The sequence below is a fragment of the Mastigoproctus giganteus genome, chromosome 12 (assembly GCF_048544385.1).
Source record: "Mastigoproctus giganteus isolate SK-2022 chromosome 12, ASM4854438v1, whole genome shotgun sequence".
Lineage (NCBI taxonomy): Eukaryota > Metazoa > Arthropoda > Arachnida > Uropygi > Thelyphonidae > Mastigoproctus > Mastigoproctus giganteus.
The window spans coordinates 54,446,303-54,469,937 of record NC_143586.1 but is presented as its reverse complement, the minus strand read 5'-3'; the positions used below and the strand labels follow the sequence as shown (position 1 = coordinate 54,469,937).

The 23,635-nt window shown below is 37.0% G+C and overlaps 1 protein-coding gene across 2 annotated transcripts in view; it reads right to left on the bottom strand.

The window, feature by feature from the left end:
* Lpin (phosphatidate phosphatase LPIN) overlaps window positions 1-23,635 on the bottom strand; it is a 257,365-nt gene that overhangs the window by 89,373 nt on the left and 144,357 nt on the right. The window contains exons 7-9 of one of the 2 annotated variants that reach the window (XM_090385615.1): window positions 23,093-23,260; window positions 5,738-5,807; window positions 5,494-5,622 (exon numbers count right to left, since the gene is read on the bottom strand). In XM_090385615.1, the coding sequence (XP_090241741.1) occupies window positions 5,494-5,622; window positions 5,738-5,807; window positions 23,093-23,260 (367 nt within the window). The remainder of the gene's footprint in view (window positions 1-5,493; window positions 5,623-5,737; window positions 5,808-23,092; window positions 23,261-23,635) is intronic. The other variant, XM_090385616.1, reaches the window with a different exon arrangement.

The following is a 23,635-nucleotide window of genomic DNA, read 5'->3' as shown; positions in this document are numbered from 1 at the left end:
GCATTTGCATACTCTCTGCCGTCTCCCACTCAACCATCCCTTTATCCATTGTAGCAACTTACCCTTAATGCCATACCACTCCAATTTGTAGAGCAGTCTTCTATGTGCAACAGTATCAAAAGCTTTCCTGAAACCCAAGTACAGTCAGTCCTCGTATTGCACGATAGTTTGTGTTCCTAGAAACCCTCATGCAATGCAAAATTGTGCAATATAAACAACAGGCCCCATGTGAAAAAATAGGGTTAGGTGCTGACCACCCAAGATTGAACACACATTTGTAAACCAAAACATTACCAAACACAATTTATTACGACTATTACGTAATAAAATACTGCTAATGCTTTTGCTTCTATTGTAAGCAAACTTGTTTTTTGTTTGATTTCTATCCAAACAGATGACAGCCGTTCCATCTCTTCCAATTCTTTGTGGTCTTAATCTAATGGATTTTAATTACACTTTGAGTTGTTCCTGCTATGAAGTTGTTTTTATTTTCTCTGCGTTCTTTGTAATTCTCGGCGTTGCCTCATTAAGGTCTGTAGCACGTGCAATATCACATGGTCTTTCATTTCACTCAAAGCGTTTTACAATTTCATATTTTTTTCTGTAATCAACAGAGGCGGACTGGCCATAAGCCTTACCGGGGAAACCCCAGTGGGCCGGAGTCCAGTGTGATTTTGGCCCATAAACCATAGCATGAGGCCACTATTAAATTTTCCCAGGTAACAATTTTTTTGACCCAGTCCACCTCTGTTAATTGATATTGCTTTTCTTTTTCTCTCTGAATCTGTAGGTCTTCACCAGGATGCTTCCTTTTCACACCTTTTAAGTATTTTACTCATTTTAGGGAATAAAGCACAATTACAAAACGAGGAGGCACGCTTGATACACATAAATAAAGCTGCGCACATGTAGCAACTGAATAAGCAACACCGCAAAGGCAGAGATACACTATTAACACCTCACATTTTACTAAATGCACATTTCTAGGGGTTACTCCCATAAAACAAAAACAATTTCCAGTTGCGTTTCTGCAAGTGGAATCTGTTTATAAACTGGTAGTAAACTCGATCTAATTGCATTTGCGATTATACAGATAGCTGGAATTGTGTTGGTTTTACGTTATATGGTGAAAATGTGTTTTCCCCTTCACTGATATAAAAAACAAATACATTTTCAGAATCTTCTCTTCATTCCTATCGTGTTAGGTTTGGTTGGGGTGATTCTGCGTTCGACTGCCATTTCTTGTAAACGGCAAGACGAATTGTGCATAAACGAATTCAATTCGTGTTATATAAGATATCGTTCCCCTATTTATAAATTGTGTATGATCGAATTTCGTGTAGTCTAAACACTTATTATACAAGGGACTGACTGTATATGATATCAAAATTATTTGACATTCAGTTCCTTTGTGACTACAACATAATATCCAATCAAATTGGTCAGACAAGACCTCCCTTTAACAAACTCATGCTGGGTCTTAACTATTACTGCAACCTTGTCTAGATGATCTTGCAATGCTTCTTTAACCAGTGACTCCATATTTTCCCTGGAACAGAAGTTAAACTAACAGGTCTATAATTATTTGTGTCACTCCCTGTGAATTGGGGATACATTTGCACATCTCCAATCATGGGGACCTCCCCTGACCTACAAGGATGCACTCATAATTATGGTTAAGGGTTTGCTTACTACCCTTGCTGCCTCCATTATAACTGGATAGATTCAATCTGCCCCAGGTGCCTTTTTTATGTATAACTTCAACAATTTCCTCCTCCTCTTTGCTCTCAGTTATTAAAAAATCACTTAGTTCCCTGTTAGTGTTTTGATAAACTTCTGGCATTCCCCTATTTGTGAATGTAGACACAAAATACTTATTCAGTTTATCAGCTACTTGAGCTGGATCATCGATATTCGAACCATCTATGTTAAGTGGATCAATCTGATTTATCATTCAACTCAAAGGTTTCTCGTAATCTGCCTTTGCCTGCCTAACCTGCTTTGTGACTTGATTACAGACTAGCTTATATCTGCCACTGGCTTCTGTGTCGCCTGATAATTTATATGGCATCCTATGCATTTTTCTTCTCGCCACGAGCCTCATTAATTCATCCAACATCCATTTAGGCCTGAACCTTGAACAATATTTCTTAGTTGGTATGAAAAGACTAGTAGCCTCCAAGATTAAGTTCCTGAAGGATTCCCATTTAGAATTCACCATTGGTAACATCATTAGTTGATCCACTGTATAGAATTTAAAAACCGATCCAAATCAATAAAATGCACTACACTTTAATTGTTCACCAGAATCACATTTTCAGTTATAAGAATCGATTTTGAATGTCTCTGTGAATATTTTTCTAAAGCACATTTCTGGAGGTCACAACCATAAAACAATAAAAACAATTTGCAGTTTCCGGTTTATTGGGCTTTTCTGTTAGTGCAATAAAAGTGTAGTAAACTCGATCTTATCCATTTGCAATAATACCGATAGCTGGAATTCTGTGTTTTCACGTTGTTTATGGTGAAATGGTTTTCCCCCTTTGGCTGAATCTACTCTTCAATTCTACATCTAAACTTCGTCTCACTTGTGTGTGTTGTGTGCTTTGTTATTGATTGACGCTTATCTTTTTTACTGTGTTTTAAATATCACTAAAAAAAAAATGTCAGCAAACAGAAAGAGTGAATTTCAGTGTAAAAGAAAAGTTATGAATTATAGAAGGTATGATAAATTAAACTTAGGCAATATGTCTCAAGGGGAAGTAGCAGTAAAATTAGGAGTGCCTCAGTCATCTTTATCAAAATTGTTGAAATCATGTCACTCATTAAACACTAATGTGATTAGTGAAACCAGAAAAAGGAAGCAATTGGGTGGGCATAGATGGTGATCTACAAGTTATTACAGCTTTAACAGAAGAAATTTCCCAGTCCGTTGCTGATAATTTCACCGAGGAGGATGAAAATGAAGATGAAACCGAATGAATTCCAGTTACAAAACGGCAAACTTGTGAAGCTATAGCCATCCTGAGGAGAGTGTTGGAAGACACTGGTGCAAGTGATCATGAATATAGACTGTTATACAATATTGAAAAATCTATAAATAAACTGTAGTGATAATTTAAAGCAATCTAAAATAAGTGATTATTTTAAATTATAATCATATTACAAAGTGTTATGCTTAATTAATATGTATATTAATTAAGCTATGCATGTATAAGTATATTATATAATGTATGTATAAGTAAAAGTATAAGTATACATTTATTTTAAATTTTCCTAACCTGTGTATAAATTTATTTTATTCGGAAGATAAAAATCATAATATTCTTCCGATTTTTATGTAACATTTAACTGGTAATAAAGTGTAAATTTGTGCTTTATATCTTTATTTTATAGACTCTGGATAATATTTGTCGATTTTTGATTATCAGAATCAAAATTCAATTTGCCAACGTGATCACTATAACCGGCACTTATTGTAAATATATTTCTATCTAGATACTTTCACATGTACTGTAAACTTTAAAGGTGTAAGTGGATGGTGCTTATAATCAGAGCGGTGACTTTTTTTTTTAAGATAGTGGATTGAAATAATCACACCTCCATCAGAGTATCACTGAGTTCACAGTGCCTCCAATTTCAAAGTTTTAACAATCAATGATCTGGTAAATAAATATGTATATCAAGGTCAGTACTATAAAGGGGGAAGGAGTGTGAAAGTAATCCAGTACTCCCACTTTTAGTTCTATAGGAATTCATTGGTGCATTTTGCAAGTTTGTAGTTTTGCATTACACATCAGTGTAAACCCTCCTCTTTGCAAAAACCAGTGAAAAAATTAGTGTATTTTTTAGTGTAACCTGCTATTTATAAAACCACAGACTCCCTCCCATCCCCAACACTTCAAGTGAAATCACTCATTTTAAATGTATCACAATTTGCAAATGTTTACCATTCAAGTACACATCTTTTCAAGGCAATGAAAAAAAACACTAACATCTTTCATCATTTTGAAAATGATGAAAAAGGCATAACAGGTAGCCCTCGTTTTGTGCCGGTCCGATTTGAGCCGATCACTAACTACAATGCCATTTTTATTTATTTATTGTTGCAATTTTTTTATAAATTGAAAGTTTAAAATCATCAGACAAAATTTATCGGCATCATACTGTGCGTATTGTGCACTGTTCATGTGATTTAGGACAATCTGAACCAATCCGCAATTAGCACATTTGTATCAGAAACGAGAAAGATTCCCGCCCTCAAAGTAACCACTCGTGGATGCGGGTATTAAAGGTCCATGTGATGAAGCATTCAGTCAGTGGTTGTTTACGCTATTTACGTTTTGGAAATTTATTACACTAACATTTTTTTATTAATTGTGCTATTAATAAATTAAATAATAATAACAGTGATAGCCATGTGCAGTTTTTTCCAATAGTGTCAAAGTTTTTAATTTAATAGAATAAAGACACGCCATGTCTGGTAAAAATAGTTAATTAAATCCTAGTGCAATATTCGGAGGATGGAATCTGGTGAAAGCCGCCCCTAATGTGTGTAGGGCTATGAATATGCCTTCATCGACTACAACTATGGAGAATGCTAATAAAATAAAACAATCAATGCAAAGTAGTAGGTAAAATTTTTGGTGCCCTGAACCTAACCCTGTGATTTCAGACTGACTCCATTATATAATGGGTTCCATTTGCGCCTGTCCCCTGTATTAATTGTGCTATTAATAAATTAAATAATAATAACAGCGATAGCCATGTGCAGTTTTTCCAATAGTGTTATAAAGTTTTTAATTTAATAGAATAATGACACGCCATGTCTGGTATAAATAGTTAATTAAATCCTAGTGCAATATTCGGAGGATGGAATCTGGTGAAAGCCACCCTAATGTGTGTAGGGCTATGAATATGCCTTCATTGACTACAACTATGGAGGATGCTAATAAAATAAAACAATCATGCAAAGTAGTAGGTAAAATTTTTGGTGCCCTGAACCTAACCCTGTGATTTCAGATTGACTCCATTATATAAAGGGTTCCATTTGATTTCTAACCCTGTGATTTCAGATTGACTCCATTATATAAAGGGTTCCATTTGCCCCCCCCCCCCCCCACTGAACCTAACCCTGTGCCCTGAACCTAACCCTGTGATTTCAGATTGACTCCATTATTGCCCCCCTCCCCCACTGAACCTAACCCTGTGATTTCAGATTGACTCCATTATATAAAGGGTTCCATTTGCCCCCCCCCCCCCCCCCCGAACCTAACTCTGACATAAATCGAGGGCTACCTGTATTTCATGGCTGTCATAGCTTGATGCCAATTTCCGCACTACAGGAATAAAAAAGCTAGTCCCAAATAGCCATGAATGTATGAACAAGTTTGGTGACATCACCTAACTTTAGTACAATAAACATACAATTCCTAACAATAACTGCTACCTTATCCATTAAAATGTACTCACAAATTATTTAAAATTGCATACCTCTGGTCCCATTTTCTTCGTTTCTGTCTCAGTTTCAGAAGCTGTATTACGTCTCCAAGACCACCATGAATATGTCTTGGACTTTTTCTTCTTTGGCATATGTTCACTAACAAGATGTGCTGTAGTTTTCTGAAAAATAAAGATTCCAGAAAATACCTAAAAACACAGTCTGTGCACAACAGAAGAAAGCACAAAAAAATTAATCATGCAAATAATATGTTTAAACAACAGGTTTAATATTTACCTCAGGCAGAGGGCGTTGATACATCACAAAAGAAAGTAATACAGGTGCAGCTGTCTGCCAGTTATAATATCTAGGATTAAAATAAACAAACAAATTCAGATATTAAGTTCATCACTTACAAAAGAAAAAAATCAGTGTACCTTCAACTATTTTTCTCTAATCACAATTACTAGATTAATTAAAATTTCAGCCATCTTAATCCTATCAGTAATCTAAAACACATCAGTACACAAAAATCTAACAGTGGTTTTAAATTAAAGATAAGTTATGAGTGGTACAGAAAGTACCACTTTATTCTAAACATCATTTGTTAGTTTAACAAATTGAAACTTTTGACAACATATAAGCACTGAACACATTTTCAAAATAGATTTTCAGTTCAGCTCATGATAATTACTAAAAGTGCATTAACATCTGAACATTTCTCCCTTGGGTGCCATGTTTAAATTAGATTGCCACCCCTTACCCAAACTCATGTAGCTTCTTTTGAAAAGACAACTGTACTTCTCACAGTGCACTGCACCTTTTGAAAATGCTCACTGCTTCCTGCAGTGATAATGATAGTTCAAAGGAACAAGAAAGACATATGGAGGGTTTCGTACTTCACAAGGTACTAAGCTTTGCCATTAGCATTTTTGTTGTCGTTAGGGAAAGTTGTCTGTGTGTACTGTCCATTTTATTTGAAATTTATTATTGGACCTTGAGGCTGTCATAGATATTTTCTCAGGTACGACAAGCTGCACTCACTACCCGGGAGTCTAAAATGTTAATTGAACTAATATTCGGGTGACACCCAAGTCAAGTGGACCTAATTTTGGCAAAGTCCATCATAATATCGGTATTTGACAGCCAGATCCTCTGCTTGCACCTTGATGATGGCGGGATTGTTATTAACCCTGGGTATAACCCCCATGTGCAAGTCCTGAAATATAGTACCCAGCATACTGGAGGTGACCACCCTGGTGCGAACCAAACATAAGCAGTGGTTGAGGTGTGGCATCCACACCACAGAGAGGAATGACACCCCCTGTGTTACCAGGCAATACTAGGTGATAGATGATTGACATCTTTTGAGGTTATGATGGACATATGGCAGGATCCAATCTTCTGAAATTTCAAGGGTACAGCTCTAAAACTGCTCACAGGTCAGCCGCTAGACAGTCCACTAGACCAAACCTATTGGTAATTCTCTAGGAGGCTTACAGATCAGCTGGTGCATAATCTCACTGCCTCTACTCCACCAGATAGTGACTGGAAGAGGTTCTGAGTAGTGTGTATGGGGGGGGGGGGGACATTGTCAAGGCCACAATATCTCAAGGAGCTGGGCATATTCTTCCTGTACACCATATTCAAAAATTTCATCACTTCATATGAGAAAGAATCCCTGCAGTGGGTTGATAATGGCTGCACTTTCTTTTTTTTACCATTTGATATCTGGCATGCAAGCAGAAAGTGCAAAACTATCGGAAAATGATTTTGCACTTTCTAAAAATCATTGGAACTGTAGACTAAGTTATGTGATATTTCAACAGTGAAAAGGTGTTATTATTTCACCTTTTCACAAACCAGAATAGTTTCCAACTGCAAAAAATATATAAGGTATAGCAATAAAGTTCCAAGACTGGTGCAATAAAAAGAACACAAAGTGAAGAAACTCAAAAATGGTTTTATAATTATCACCTCACTGAATACACTTATTACACTTGTAAAAGTTTCTGAAAAGAGTCAGTGTTATCAAAAGAAATGTTCAGTTTGGCAGTTACATTTTTCTTTATGTCCTCAACATAAAGTTATATTGAGCACATAAAGATAACTATGTCCTGAAATCTCTTTCCTTTAAAGACAGTTATTACTGTGGGAAAGAGGAAGAAATCTGCTGCTGCTAGATCGGGAGAGCAGGATGGATAATTGATCTGTACAATGGCAAGTTTCGTCAGAAATTTACAATGCCATGTTTCATCAGAAATGTCTTCACAACAACAACAAGTGTGGAATGAGAGGTGGCATTGTCATGCAATAAGAACCAGCTTGCAGTCTCACCTAGGAAATGTGCTTCAATGGTCTTTGAAGCACCTGTATATAGAAAAGAAGCCTATGCTGTTTGATATCTGGTATGCAAAAAGAAGGAAGTGCAATAAGATCTAAAAATCATTAGAACTGTAGACTAAATTATGTGACATTTCAACAGTGAAAATATTATGATTATATTATCATATCAAATCCCCCCCCCCCTTCAGGTACAAATTCCTTGGGAATCAACTCTGTTTGTCAAAAAAAAAAAAAAAAAAAAAAAAAAGTCTACATTGGATGCATGAAAGATGTTTTATTTTATGTGAAAACATCTATGGCAGCACTACACTAAAACTGTTTAAATTTCTGAACGGTGTGATCGAAACTAATTTACTTACTTATGCTACTTAGAAGGTTGATATCGATCAAAATCTTGAGAAGCAGATTTTATTAAAGTCTGGATGTATGTAATGCCAGCTGCTTACTCTACTGAATCAACGTTAGTGACTGAGTTAGCATCGTTAGTGCCATTTAGGAAGTGACATCATTTGTCATTTAAAATCTAACAGTCATCTAATAGGAAGTGACGTCAAATGCATCATTTTCGTAAAAAAATTTCGTTACCAATCGGTTTCACTCCAGTGCCGCCATTGATGTTTTCACATCAAAAATATGATCAGCATCACCTTGATTCTGGACTTCTGTAAACAAAACCCTTTTAGGCCTAGGGGATGATTTTAAATTCCACTACATGCTCTGATGCTTTGTTTCTGAGTTATACTGAAACACACAACACTCATTTCCAGTGACAATACACTCCAGGAAATTAGGATTGTCTTTGACAAGTCTGGATGAAGTCTTCGCATGATGACACTATTCATTGCTTCTGCTCATCCATGAGGCTGTATGGCACAAATTTTGCATTGTCCTTTCTTTTCTCTAAACCTTCATGCAGAATATGACGGATCATCTCTTTACTCATATTCAACTCATCAGCCATAATTCTGAGGGTCAAATGCCAATCTCTTGTCACAATTTTCCAAACATTTGCAACTGTCCTCATTTCAAGAGGTTGATGGACATCCATTTCTTGGATTGTTGCGAACATCCTCATATCCATCTTTGAACTGCTTATACCATTCAAATACACTGGTATGACTTGTGTTTCATCACCATAAACAGTTTTTAACATTTCATCATAACACAGAACATCAATGCTACTAATGAACCCGGTTGTTACTTGCAGGCTGTCAACCTACAAGGCAATCTGTACCACCATATGTCGGAAAAATTCTGAACTACAATGTTCCATTTCTGTTTATTTTCAAACTCATCACAGATGACTGAAACAGCACCAGTCCGAGAACATTAAGAGTAGGAGATCTGCATATTTATTTAACAAGTACAGGTCAATGTTGCAAAAAAGTCGTGAGTTAGGGTTAAATTTGAAAGTTTCTACAATTCTGCCCAGACACGATAGGAGGGAGTACATGATGAGAGTCATTTCAATCAATTCGGACCTGGAGGGAATGTGCAAGGCTCAAGGGGTAGAATTTTTTTCAGCATGGTCTGAGCTTGTTAACAGGAGAGACTGCTTCTACAGGGATGGGCTACACTTAAACAGAAAGGGTGCAAGGATATTTGCTGATGCTATCGAGGTAGAGTTAGATGGGTTGGAAAACTGCTAGCTTGGGGGGGGGGGGATTCGCAGACTAAAAGGTTAAAAGTAGCCACAGGCAAAGGTGACGGTGATTCTTGCACTACTTCTATTTGAATAAGCAGCAGCCTGGAGCGAGGGGTGCTGGGGGTTTCAGGGACTGATGGCAGTCATCGTGAAACAGGTGGGTATATGGGATGTGTTAGGGTAACTAAGAATAAGAATAGGTGCATGTATACTTCCATGTATACCAATGCTAGAAGTATAGTAAATAAATTTGATGAATTTGAAGTATTGGTCAAGACATCAAAGGCGGATAGTGTTTGGATATCAGAGACGTGGTATCACACAAACATTAGGAATGCAGAATTGGAATTTAGGGAGTACAATGTGCACAGAAAGGATAGACAGGATAGGAAGGGAGCAGGAGTCATGCTGTTAATTAAGAAACACAAAATCAAAAGAAGTGCATCCAGTTGATATAGATGAACAGTGCACTGTTGAGTCAGTTTGGTGTGACATAAGCACTGCGAAAGCAAAAATAAGAGTAGGCGTGTGTTATAGACCTAATGACTCGAATGACTATAACGAACAATTGTACAGAGAAATAGAGTGGACTAGTAAATCAGAATGTCTTATAATGGGGGATTTTAACTTCCCAGATATTGACGAACTTGTGGGTTGGTCACTCACACACTAGTAAGACTTTTGTGGATTTATTGGATGATTGTTTTCTGCAGCACCATGTTCGAGAGGCAACCAGAGAGGGTAATACTCTTGATCTGGTTATCAGCAGTGATCATTCGTGTATTAAGAATTTGAAGATAAAGGAACCATTAGGTGGCAGTGATCACAGTGTACTGATGTGGGATTTACTTAAAGATATAATTACCATCAGGGGTTAAGGAAAGGGTTTTTGCTTCTGTAAAGGTGAGTACAGTGATCTCAGTTTTTAAATTCTGTACAGTGGGATCAACTGATGATGTTACCAACAGCACATTCTAAGTGGGAAGCATTCAAGGAATTAATCATGGAAGCTACTAAAAGTGTCATACCTATTAAGAAATATTTTTCAAGGTTTAGGCCTAAATGGTTGTCAAATGAACTAATGAGACTCGTGGCAGAGAAGAAAAATGCATGGGATGCATATAAATTATCAGGCGACACAGAAGCCTATGGCAGATATAAGCTAGTTTGTAATCAGGTCACAAAGGAGGTTAGGCAGGCGAAGGCAGATTACGAGAAATCTTCAGCAAAGGAAGCTAAGAAAAACAGCAAAGATTTCTTTACTTATATAAACTCTAAAAGGAAGGGGATGAATCTGATTGGTCCACTTGATATTGATGGTTCAACTGTTGATGATCCTGCTCAGATAGCAAACAAACTGAATGAGTATTTTGCATCTACATTCACATACGAGGAGTTAAGGTTTGAAAATGGAAGGTTATCAAATTGTAGCAGGGTGCTTAATGATTTTGTAATAACTGAGAGCAAAGTGGAGGAGAAATTGTTGACGTTAAACATAAGAAAGGCACCTGGGGTAGATGGGATCTATCCAGTTATATGAAAGGAGGCGGCAAAGAAAGTAAGCAAACCCTTAGCTATAATTATGAGAGCATCTTTGGACTTAGGGGAGGGCCCCGCAGACTGGAGATGTGCAAATGTATCCCTAATTCACAAAGGGGGATCGAAGGGTGACACGAGTAATTACAGACCACTTAGTTTAAGTTCTGTTCAGGGTAAAATAATGGAGTCACTGGTTAAAGATGCATTGCAGGATCATCTAGACAAGACTGCAGCAATAATTCCGACACAGCATAGGTTTAAGGGAAAGTCTTGTCTGACAAATTTGATAGGATATTATGATGTGGTTACAAAGGAACTGGATGCAAAAAATAATTTTGATATCATATACTTGGATTTCAGGAAAGCTTTTGACACTGTGGCACATGGAAGACTACTGTACAAATTGGAGCAGAATGGTATTAAGGGTAAGTTGCTACAATGGATAAAAGGATGGTTGAATGGGAGAAGACAGACAGGTAATCAGTGGATGCTGATTACCACTCTGGACTTCGTGGACTAATGTTATTAGTGGAGTCCCACAGGGTTCGGTGTTTGGTCCTCTGTTGTTTTGTATATTTATCAGTGATATTGATGAAGGTATATCAGGCTTTGTGTCGACGTTTGCGGATGATACAAAGGTTAGCAGGGTTATTAATGACAGTAATGGCAGTGTGCTACTGCAACAGGATTTAGAAAATTTGGGCAGATGGGCTGAGAAGTGGCAACTGAAGTTTAATATTGACAAATGCAAAGTACTGCATATGGGTAGAAGTAACCCCAGAGAAACGTACCAACTGTGTGGTACTACACTTAGGGTGGTAGAAAATGAAAAAGGCCTGGGAGTAATTGTGCAGTCAGATATGAAGTTTTCTGAGCAATGCAAAGAGGTTGCCAGGGCAGGTCAAGGGGTTTTGTCAATGATATACAGGAATTTTGCTAGCAGGGAAAAGGAGGTTATTGTCCCTCTGTATAAGGCAATGGTCAGGCCACGCCTTGAGCACTGCATACAGGTCTGGAGCCTCATTTTAGAAAGGATGTAGATTTGCTTAAGCGTGTACAGAGAAGAGCAACAAGATTGGTGAGGGGAATGAAGGGATCCTCTTAGCAAGAGAGGCTTATGTTCTGCAAATTGAAGCGGTTGGAGACTAGGTACCTGCAAGATGATCTGATTAAGGTGTATAAGGCCTTGAATGGGTTGAGCATGCAGAATTCTGATGGGATTCTTCCACTTGTTCAGACTACAAACCTAAGGGGGCATAAATTCAAATTGAGGAAAAACAGATGTAGAATAGATGTGCGGAAATTTGCCTTTAGCCAACGGGTTGTTAATTGCTGGAGCAAACTTCATCTGTTGTTGTGGAAGTTGATAGGTTAAACAAATTTGAGGAGGAACTGGACAAACATTTAGAGGGAATTGTTTTGTAAAAAAAAATTTTTTTTTTTGGCTCATGATGCATAAGCTCATACACTTTCTTTCTTATATTTCTTTCATTTTCTTGCACGTATTACTTTATAGCCACTCATCAGAGTCCACCAATAGTCAGCCATTATGTTGACATTCCACCTACCCTAGTGCTTCATCACCATGTTTTTAATGTCTTTGTGAAACTGCTTACCCTGTTCTTCACAACACTTTCTAGATCTTCTGGGAAGTAGTTGATGTGGGAGTGTAAAAAATGTACCTCGATGCTCATGTTGCAGCCTAGCTTCTTAAAGTTTGCCAACATATTTTCAACTATATTCTTTTAGTTTGGATCCTTATTGTTCCCTAAGAAGTTCGACAACAGACCCGAAGCAAATACAAGCTTGCTTTTCTCTTTTAATCATAGTTCTCTCAAAATCGTGGTCCCTCATCAGCCTGCAAATTTGATATCCAATAAAAATACCTTGTTTTAGCTTCTCTTGGTGGTGATCAATGGGAATTTAGTACAAAGGTAGTTTGAAGCAGACCTTTCTGAAGTAAAGATTTCACAAACTGTTTCATCAAGCCCAGTTTGATGTACAAGGGTGGAAGGACAGTTTTGGGGTCTACCAGTGGTTTATGAACTATGCTCTTTAATCCAAGCAATAAACCACCCCTCTTTGGCTAGACCTTGACATTCTAGTGAATACTCCTTGCCCAACTGTCCCACTCACACAAAAAGCAAGGCATTTTTGTTTAGCCAGATTGTTGTCCAAGTAACATGCTTATCACTTGAAAGTCAGCAGAGACCAATCAACCATGTCCTTTCATATTTAATATTTGTCAACAACTTCAGGTTTTCATATGTTTATTTCAAATGTACAGCGTGAGCTACTGGAATTGACCCATATTTATTTCCATTGTGGAGCAACGTACATTTGAGACTTCTGTTTGATGAGTCAATTCAATAAAAAAGTCTCCACTGTATAGGATTGTACTAATTCCTAAACAGTTCATTAAGTCATTTATATTACTGCAAAAAAATCATAGAATCATTCTCTTTTTAATCAGAAAAGTAGGGGACTAATTCTTGTTCTCTGTGTCTGCACCATGAGAAAAACATCCCATGTGCTAGAAGATTTTTTTACTTACGTCTAGAATCAAGTTCTGCAGATTCCTTTGGTAAATCTCTTACCAGGTCATTGAGTTCATGCTGTGAAAACAGTTGAGGGGTGGATTCAATGTCTCCCGACATGCAGATTTCAGTTTCATCATCAGAAGCTTCACTTTCAGCACTCTCTGCTGCTACATTCTGCTGCAATTGGCAGGTTGTCTCCATGTGGGACTGGTCTAATGGCAGATGGAAATTAGGATGCACAATGCCCTTCTTACACTTTGCATTGTATCCCTGTATATTAAAACTAAGCAAAAGTAACAGTCATCAAAGTGGTTTGTAGCCTCCCACCAAATCGTGGGAACTACAAATGCCATAGCCTTCTTTTTACACAATCTCAATTCTGCAATCTCAGTGCTTCACAACACAGGTTCGACAAACTTTAATGTGGAGCTCATTGTTTATCTTGGTCACTGAGTTTCGCTCCAAAATAAGCACAATACAGTCAGTCCTCGTATAGCACGACAGTTGTGTTCCTAGAAACCCTCGTGTAATGCAAAATCGTGCAATATAAACAACAGGCCCTATGGGAAAAATAGGGTTAGGTGCCGACCACCCAAGATTGAACACACATTTGTAACCAAAACAGTACCAAACAATAAATAATCATAATAAAATACTTACGTATTTTATGATGACTATTACGTAATAAAATATTGCTAATGCTTTTGCTTCTATCGTAAGCAAACTAGTTTTTTTGTTTGGTTTTCTATCCAAACAGAAAACAGATGGATTTTAATTACACTTTGAGTTGTTCCTGCTATGAATGCTGTTTTTATTTTCTCTGCATTCTTTGTAATTCTCAGCATTGCCTCATTTAGGTCTGTAGCTCGTGCAATATCACAGAGTCTTTCATTTCGCTCAAAGCATTTCACAATTTCATATTTTTTCTCTATCGACACAGGCGGACTGGCCATAAGCCTTACCGGGGAAACCCCAGTGGGCCAGAGGCCGGTGTGATTTTGGCCATAAACCATAGCATGAGGCCACTATAAATTTTCCAGGTAAGAATTTTTGACATAGTCCACCTCTGTTTAACGATATTGCTTTTCTTTTTCTCTCTGAATCTGTAGTGTCTTCACCAGGACGCTTCCTTTTCACATTTTTTAAAGTATTTTACTCATTTTTAGGGAATAAAGCACAATTACAAAACGAGGAGGCACGCTTGATATACATAAACAAAGCTGCATGTGTGTAGCAACTGAATAAACAACTGTAAAGGCAGAGATACACTATTAACACCTCACCTTTTACTAAAGCACATTTCTAGGGGTTACTACCATAAAACAATAAAAACAATTTCCAGTTGCGTTTCTGCTAGTGGAAACTGTTATAAACTGGTAGTAAACTCGATCTAATTGCATTTGCGATTATACCGATAGCTGGAATTGTGTTGGTTTTTACGTTATTATGATGAAATGTGTTTCCTCTTCACTGATATAAAAAACAAATATATTTTCAGATTCTTCTCTTCATTCCTATCGTGTCGCATTTGGTTGGGGGTGATTCTGCGTTCGACTGCCATTTCTTGTAAACACAAAGGCGAATCGTGCATAAGCGAATTCGGTTCATATTATACAAGATATTGTTCTCCTATTTATAAATCGTGTATGATTGAATTCATGCAGTGTAAACACGTGTTATACGAGGACTCACTGTACACGTTTTTTTATAAATTCGGTAATATCTTGTCTTTGCTTGAGGACCACATAATTTTCACAAATATAACAAAATAAGTTTGAATTGTTCAAACACTTGTGTGAAAACATTACTTTTCAGCACAAGTTTGACAAAACCATAAAAATAAACTGAGCACACAATGATAAACACTGCTGCATGGAGATCTCAAAGACAAAACACAAATGATTGAAGCAGTGTTAGCATTAGCATTTAGCATTAGTAGAGGCATACGATGCAAGAAAGCAAGCTTATGCAGTATCAGCCAAAAAAAACCCTCCCATTTCATCCCCCCATTCGTTCCAAATGCCTGTCCAGCTGAGCCTTAAATTTATTGAGGCTATTAGCTTCCACAACAAAAGATGGAAGCCTGTTCCACCAATCAACTACCCGCTGGCTAAATGCAAATTTCTGCACATCTATTCTACAACTATCTTTCCTCAATTTGAAACCGTGCCCCCTCAGGTTCTTAGACTGAGCAAGACAAAAAATCCCAAGAGCATTCAGCTTGCTCAACCCATTCAAGGCTTTATATATACCTCAATCAGATCACCTCGCAGGTGCCTACTCTCCAGGTGCTGCAATTTGCAGAACTTAAGCCTTTCTTGGTAAGAGTTTGTTCCCATCACCAATCTTGTTGCCCTTCTTTGTACTCATTCTAGCAACTCTACATCCTTCCTAAAATGAGGTCTCCAGACCTGTATATAGTACTCAAGGTGTGGCCTGACCATTGCCTTGTATAATGGGATTATCACCTCCATGTCCCTGCTAGCAAAATTCCCATATATCATTGACAAAACTCCATGACCTGCACTGCCAGCACATCTGCACTGCTCAGCAAACTTCATATTTGGCTGCACAATTACCGCCAGGTCTTTTTCACTTTCCACTTCCCTGAGTATAGTACCACCCAGTTGGTACGTTTCTCTTTGGTTATTGCTACCATATGCAGTATTTTGTATTTGTCAGTGTTAAACTCCAGTTGCCACTTCTCAGCCCATTTCCCCAACTTATCTAGATCCAGTTGGAGTAGCATATTGTTATTACTGTCGTTATCAACCCTGCCAACCTTTATATCATCTGCAAACTTGGACATTTAACCTGATATAACTTCATCAATATCATTGATAAATATACAAAACAACAGTGGACCCAACATCGAACCCTGGGGAACTCCACTAATAACATTTGTCCACGAAGAGCAGTGTCCATTGATTACCACTCTGTCTCCCATTCAATCATCCCTTTATCCATTGTAGCAGCTTATCCTTGATGCCATACCTCTCCAATTTGTACAGCAGGCTTCCATGTGCAACAGTATCAAAAGCTTTCCTGAAATCCAAGTATATGATATCAAAATTATTTTTGGCATTCAGTTCCTTTGTGACCACACCATAGTAAGCAATCAAACTGGTCAGACAAGACCTCCATTTGACAAACCCATGCTGTGTCTTAACTATTACTGCAGTCTTGTCTAGATGATCCTGCAATGCTTCTTTAACCAGTGATTCCATTATTTTTCCCCGGAACACAAGTTAAACCAACAGGTCTGTAGTTAATTGTGTCACCTTTTGAACCTCCTTTGTGAATTAGTGATACATCTGCACACCACCAGTTCATGGGGACCTCCCCTGAGTCCAAGGAAGCTCTCATAATTATGGCTAAGGGTTTGCTTACTTCCTTTGCTGCCTCCTTTAATATAACTGGATACATCCCGTCCACCCCAGGTGCCTTCCTTATGTTTAACTTCAACAATTTCTCCTCCACTTTGCTCTCAGTTATTACAAAATCACTAAGTTCCCTGTTAGAGTTTGATAAACTTCTGGCACTCCCCTCATTGAATAGCTCCTCACGTGTGAATGTAGATGCAAAATACTCATTTAGTTTATCAGCTACCTGAGCATGGTCATCAGAAATCAACCCATCTATGTTAAGTGGTCCAATCTGATTCATCTCTTTCCTTCTAGAGTTTACATAAGTAAAGAACGCCTTGCTGTTTTTCTTTGCATCATTTGCCAAAGATTTCTCGTAGCCTGCCTAACCTCCTTGTGACTTGATTACAGACTAGTTTTTACCTGCCATAGGTTTCTGTATCGTCTGATACTTTATATGCATTCCATACATTCTTTTGCTCTGCCACTAGCCTCATTAATACATCTTACCTCCATTTAGGCCTAAATCTTGAACAGTATTTGTTAGTTGGAATGAAAAGCCTAGTAGCCTCCAAAATGAAGTCCCTGAAGGCTCCCCATTTAAAATTCACTGTTGGTAACATCATTAGTTGATCCCACTGTACAGAATTTAAAAACTGTCTAAGACCTCTTTAGTCACCTTTACAAAAGCATAAGCCCTTCCCTTTAGCCTTGATGGTAGTTAAATCTTTAATTAATTCCCACATCAATAACATTGTGATCACTGTTGCCCAGTGGTTCCTTTATCTGCAGATTCTTAATGCATGAAGAATCTCTACTGATAATCATATCAAGAGTATTACTCCCTTTGGTTGCCTCTCGAACATGTTGCTGTACAAAACAGTCATCCAATAAATCCACAAAAGTCTTGCTAGTGTGCAAGTGACCAACCCACAAGTTCCAGTCAATATCTGGAAAGTTAAAATCTCCCATAAGACATTCTGATTTACTGGCCCAATCTATTTCTCTGCACAATTGCTCATTATACTCATCAGATTCATTAGGCCTATAACACCTACTCTCATTTTTCCTTTCCCAGTGCTTATTTCACACCAAACAGACTCAACACTGCATTGTCCACCAACATCAATTGGATGCACTTCCTTAGATTTTATGTTTCTTAACTAACAGCATATCCTCTCCTTCCTTCCTATACACTTTGTACACCCCAAATTCCAACTCTGCACTGCCTATATCTGTGTGACACCATGTCTCTGATATCCCAACAATATCTGCCTTCGATGTCTTGACTAGCACTTCAAGCTCATCAAATTTATTAACTATACTCCTAGCATTGGTGTACATGCAAGTATACATGCACCTGTTCCTGCTCCTAGCCACCCTAACACAGCCTATGTATTTACTTGTTCCACTATGACTCTCTCAGCAGTCCTGGAAATCTCCATTACCTTGCTTTCCAGTCTTCTGTGCATTCTAATAGAAGCAGTGCAAGAATCACTTTTGCCTCTGCCTGCGGCCACTGTTAAGCTTTTATTCTGTTTTTCCCCCCCACACGCTAGCAGTTTTCCAACCCACCTAACACTGCCTCAATAGCATCAGCAAATATTCTTGCACCCTTCCTATTTAAGTGTATCCCATCCCTGTAGAAACAGTCTCTCCTGTCAACAAGCAGAGACCAGGCTGAAAAAAATTCTACCCCTTGAGCCTTGCACAATCTCTCCAAGGCCGAATTAATTGACAAGGCTCACATCATATACTCCCTCGTATCGTGTCTGAGCAGAATTGCAGACACTTTCACATTCAACCCTAACTCGCGACTTTTTTTCAACATTGCCTGTACTTGTTGAGTAAATCTGCAGATCTCTTACTTTTAATGTCATTAGTTCCAAAATGTACAACAATAGCACCTTTGTGCCCTGAAAAGATGATATCTGCTCTACAACGTCATCAACTTTTGCCCCTAGCAGACATACCCTGGTCCTGTTCCACCTATCCTTCTTACATAGTATATTCCCCGTCTTCCTGACAACAGAGTCACCAACAATAACTAGTTCCTTTGGGACCAGTGCATTCTGCCTTGGAGATTGCCTTTGTGTTGTCTGATGCATAGGAGCGAGCTCTGTCGTTGAGCTGGGCAGCTGAGAGCCTGATGGGCTCCTCATTAATTTCTTCGAGGGCATTTACCCTACACATCAAGCTCTCATAGACGCCCATCAGAACGCCGAGTTGGTGCCTAATTTCTTGACACTCCAGATACCCCCCCCACACACAAAGGCATCCTCCTTGGCTAGATAATGTCCTGTTTTAGAAAGGTCGGAAAACATTTCACATTTCGCACATTTTTTGAGACTGTGATGCATTGGAGAATCGCCCCCTTCATTTCTCCTCCTGAACCACAGCACTCTCGCTAGTCTGTGATCTTTGCTTCACAGTTCTAGTCTGGGTCATGATTTCCATTTAAATACAATTTAATTAACAATGAAATTTAATAAGATTAATAATATTTTTGATTAATTGATAATACTACAATAAGCTAACAGATTCCTAATACAGTGCTTCGTATCAAGCTATCTAGTTTAACTTTATACCTTACACTATCAGTTAAAGATATATATACATTAAGCTATTTCTTATTGACTACAATATGGCGGCTAGTTTAACAATATTGGTGCCAACACTGGGAGCCGTAACTTCCAAAAATCTCTGGTTAAATTCAAAATAAGAAGCTAATGAACGCTACTAAACCTATTTAATATCTCCGTAAAACACAATGTACTATGTTAAATAAAGAAGAATACGTTAAAAATTAAAAAATACTTATCCCTTTACAGCAGCCAAAAATCCACCATCCGTACTGCGTTGCCAACATGTGAAGATTTAGTTTACAAATTCCCAGCATTTACTCTTAACTTAAAACATTCAATAATACAACTTATGACTTCAAATTAAGTGATCTGTGAAAAAAACAGTATGTGATAGAAAAAAAATGAACATTTCTGAAATCAGAGTAAAAAACTGAGTTAAAAACTACTTTTAGTTTGCAAACATCGAAAACCATGCAAGAGTGGTGTAATTTGAACAATTTATTCCATGAACTCTGTTTAGTCCCCATGTTACTTTATTGTTACATTTACATTGTGTTAATTATAATATTTAATCCTGTCCAGGCATGGGGTCTAAAAGACCTCAAGAATTTTTTCAGGAGGAAAAAATATAGAAGAAATGTTCAAACAATGGGTAAAACTTATTTATTTTACATTAAAGAACCATTCTTTTTTGCTCATTCCTTCTAATAGTTGATTTACCTCTTCTTTACTGCAGATGTCTGTTTATTAGAAATTTTCTGCACAAGGTTAAGGGTTAAATGAATTACTCAAACTATTTTTGATAATTTACTTCTCAGTAAATTGATATGGCTCATCCTGTATTACATGAAAAATGTTGTTTGTTTATACTCCAGCACAACTAGGTCAGAGGGGTTTACAATTATCATTTTGAAATGGAATACAACTGTTAACTGTATTTACCAGTTATATGGACTTCATGATCCACTCAAACATATGTGCTACTGCACTCTCAAGATTGACCAGTCGGCTAGGTCAGTCAACTTCCTGTGTAGCTATTGTGGACTTTTGCAAGAAATATGGAAATTTCAAAGAAAAAAAAAAAATCCCATTACAATTAACCTTTTAGTGATCAGAATGAGGTTCACTTTTAACACAAGATAACATCTGATGACATAATGCAGGTTATGTTTACAACCAGTTTGGGCATAACATCAACATCCTTCCCTGGGCCAAACTTGGTGAACACCCATAGTACAGCAGTTCGTGAAGGAAACCATTCATTGGAATATGAATAATTGCTTTCTATACATGTGCAATATTTTCAAGCATTATTGTGGAATTATTTTTAACAATAATGTGAGTCTTAAATATATAAAATACACATGTACATCTTATTTTTTTCAGTTAGGTTCCATGCACTTAACTTTGTGATTTTAAACATATGCATACTTCACAAGAAATTAAAGTCATATTATTAATTACTTTGCTTTGTTAATACGTAAACTAAAATTTTTTTCTGCTCCAACAAAACTAAGCATAATCTTGTTACAAGTGTAGCAAAATTTAGGGACAAGCTTTGGGATGTTTGTGCTCTAGCTGTCTTCACTGTTAAGATGAAGTACAGTCTTGAGACAGTAGGAAAGGTATTCTTTTTAAATTCTTTCCAGTAGCAATTCTTTCCAATTTACAGATAAGAGTTATAAGTATCTGAGGTTCAATTGTTGTTATATGCTGTGTAAAGAAAAATATGTTACATTCTCATTGTCATTCCATTTACAGTTGAAAGAAGCAATTGGCTACTCATGGAATAAGTTAAATAACTACCTATAAATTTTATTTGTAGGATGCCAGCAACATTTGTATTTTGTAAATAAAATATTTTATATATTTTTAGAAACAAGGAATGTAAAAAGCAACAAGCTTCTTTAATTTTATTTAATGAACATCTCAATGATGTACTTGCAATACTTCAGATATTAAATTCTCCCCACTCCCAAATAAATTTTGGGTCCCCTAGCAGCTTACCCCATTTATGTTTAAATCTATGACTAAGAATAAGGAAGTAGTACAGTAATACCCCGACTTACACTACCCCGACTTATGCGAACTCGGAGTTACGCGGTTCTTGATTTTTTCGTTTGGCAACGCTGCCGCCCACTATCTTCAAGGTCGTTTTTCATATGTTATCGATATACGGTGCGACGGCGGAGATTGAGAGCGAAAGATGAACAAAATTCAACTTTGCTGCTTTTATGTTTTTTATATCAGTGAAGGGGAAACACATTTCACCATAATAACGTAAAAACCAACACAATTCCAGCTATCGGTATAATCGCAAATGCAATTAGATGGAGTTTACTACCCGTTTATAACAGATTTCACTTGCAGAAACGCAACTGGATTTTTATTGTTTTATGGTAGTAACCCCTAGAAATGTGAGGTGTTAATAGGTGTTAATAGTGTATCTCTGCCTTTATGGTGTTGTTTATTCAGTTGCTGCATGCGCGCAGCTTTGTTTATGCGTATCAAGCGTGCTCCTCGTTTTGTAATTGTGCTTTATTCCCTAAAAATTAGTAAAATTAAAAGGTGTGAAAAGGAAGCGTCCTGGTGAAGACACTGCAGATTCAGAGAGAAAAAGAAAAGCAATTATGGATAAACAGAGGCGGACTGGATCAAAAATTCTTACCCGGGAAAATTTGTAGTGGCCTCATACTATGGTTTATGGCCAAAATCACACTGGCCCACCGGGGTTTCCCCGGTAAGGCTTATGGCCAGTCCGCCTCTGTCGATAGAGAAAAAATATGAAATTGTGAAACGCTTTGAGCGAAATGAAAGACCATGTGATATTGCACGTGCTACAGGCCTAAATGAAGCAACGGCGAAAAGCACATGACAATTGCAAACTTGACAGGTTGAAAATTGAAAAGATCTCAATTGTTAAAGGGCTTAAAAATTTTAGAAAACAGACTCCAACGAAGAACGCGTTATAGCTACAAAGCAAGGAATAAAAAAATTATTAGCTTGCTACGAAGAAATTCTGCGTGAAAAAAAGGAACGCGCTGTGTCGTCAGACGAATTTGTTAGATTTTATGAAGCCATCGACATCGAAATAACTTTTTAACGTAAGTCATTTGTTTTTTTAATACATATTTTGTATTAATATGTATAAAGAACTGCAATTTTATTAATATTTTTCTTCTAAACTAGTGTTTTTTTTAGTCCTTGGTCCCAATTAAGCAAAATTTATATGTATTTATATGCAAAGTTGTACCCCGACTTACGCGAATTCGACTTACGCGATTTTCGTCGGACCCACCTATCGCGTAACTTCGGGGTATTACTGTACAAGAGAAATATCTCTTAAATAACTAAATATTTATGAATGGAATTCCTTCATATATAGTAAAATATGAAAATCAAACACCAAGCGACCAAATGAAAACAAAATGAAACATCATTAAAATTCTAAAATAAGTCCTACAGGTCTAATATCTATTATTCATTTTATTTATTTTTTTTTTTTTTGATTCTTCACAAAGAGAATAAGGACTCAGCCACATAAAGAAATAAAAATAAAATGACCTGTGAACTGCATCACAAAATAATGGTAATGATTGAAAATGAAATCCAATCTTAAGTCAACTACTCACTTTCCTCCCATTCTGATCACTAAGTTAGGATTCTGCAGCATAGATGAGGGGTTTTCTGAGAATTCATCAAAAGTAATCAAACTATGAAGAAAATGTTCAGGTGGCAATTCTCCTTCATAATCTTGTAGCCCACCACACAGAGACATGGCAATATCACTATAATACTTACTGTAGAAAAGGAAAATATTATTTACTGTATTGCTACTTTGCAATATATTGACACATACAAAAATTTGGCTTAAATAACTGAATAACAGTTACTCTTTAAAAAACTAATATTAACAAAAAGTTTCTTAATAAAAAAATTAATCCTGTAGATAAATTTGGTTGTAGTATTTCTATATCCTAAAATTCTTACATCATTTTTAATATTTACATTAAACCACAAGGTCTAAAAACAAAAAAGACCTGACTACTTACCAATTTAAATATAAATATGATAGAACAACAAAGAAGGTAACTCTCATCTTTCAAAATTTAAATGTTTTACAAAAATATTGGTCTGTCAATTGTATAGCAATTTTTTTTAGGAAAGTTTGCACA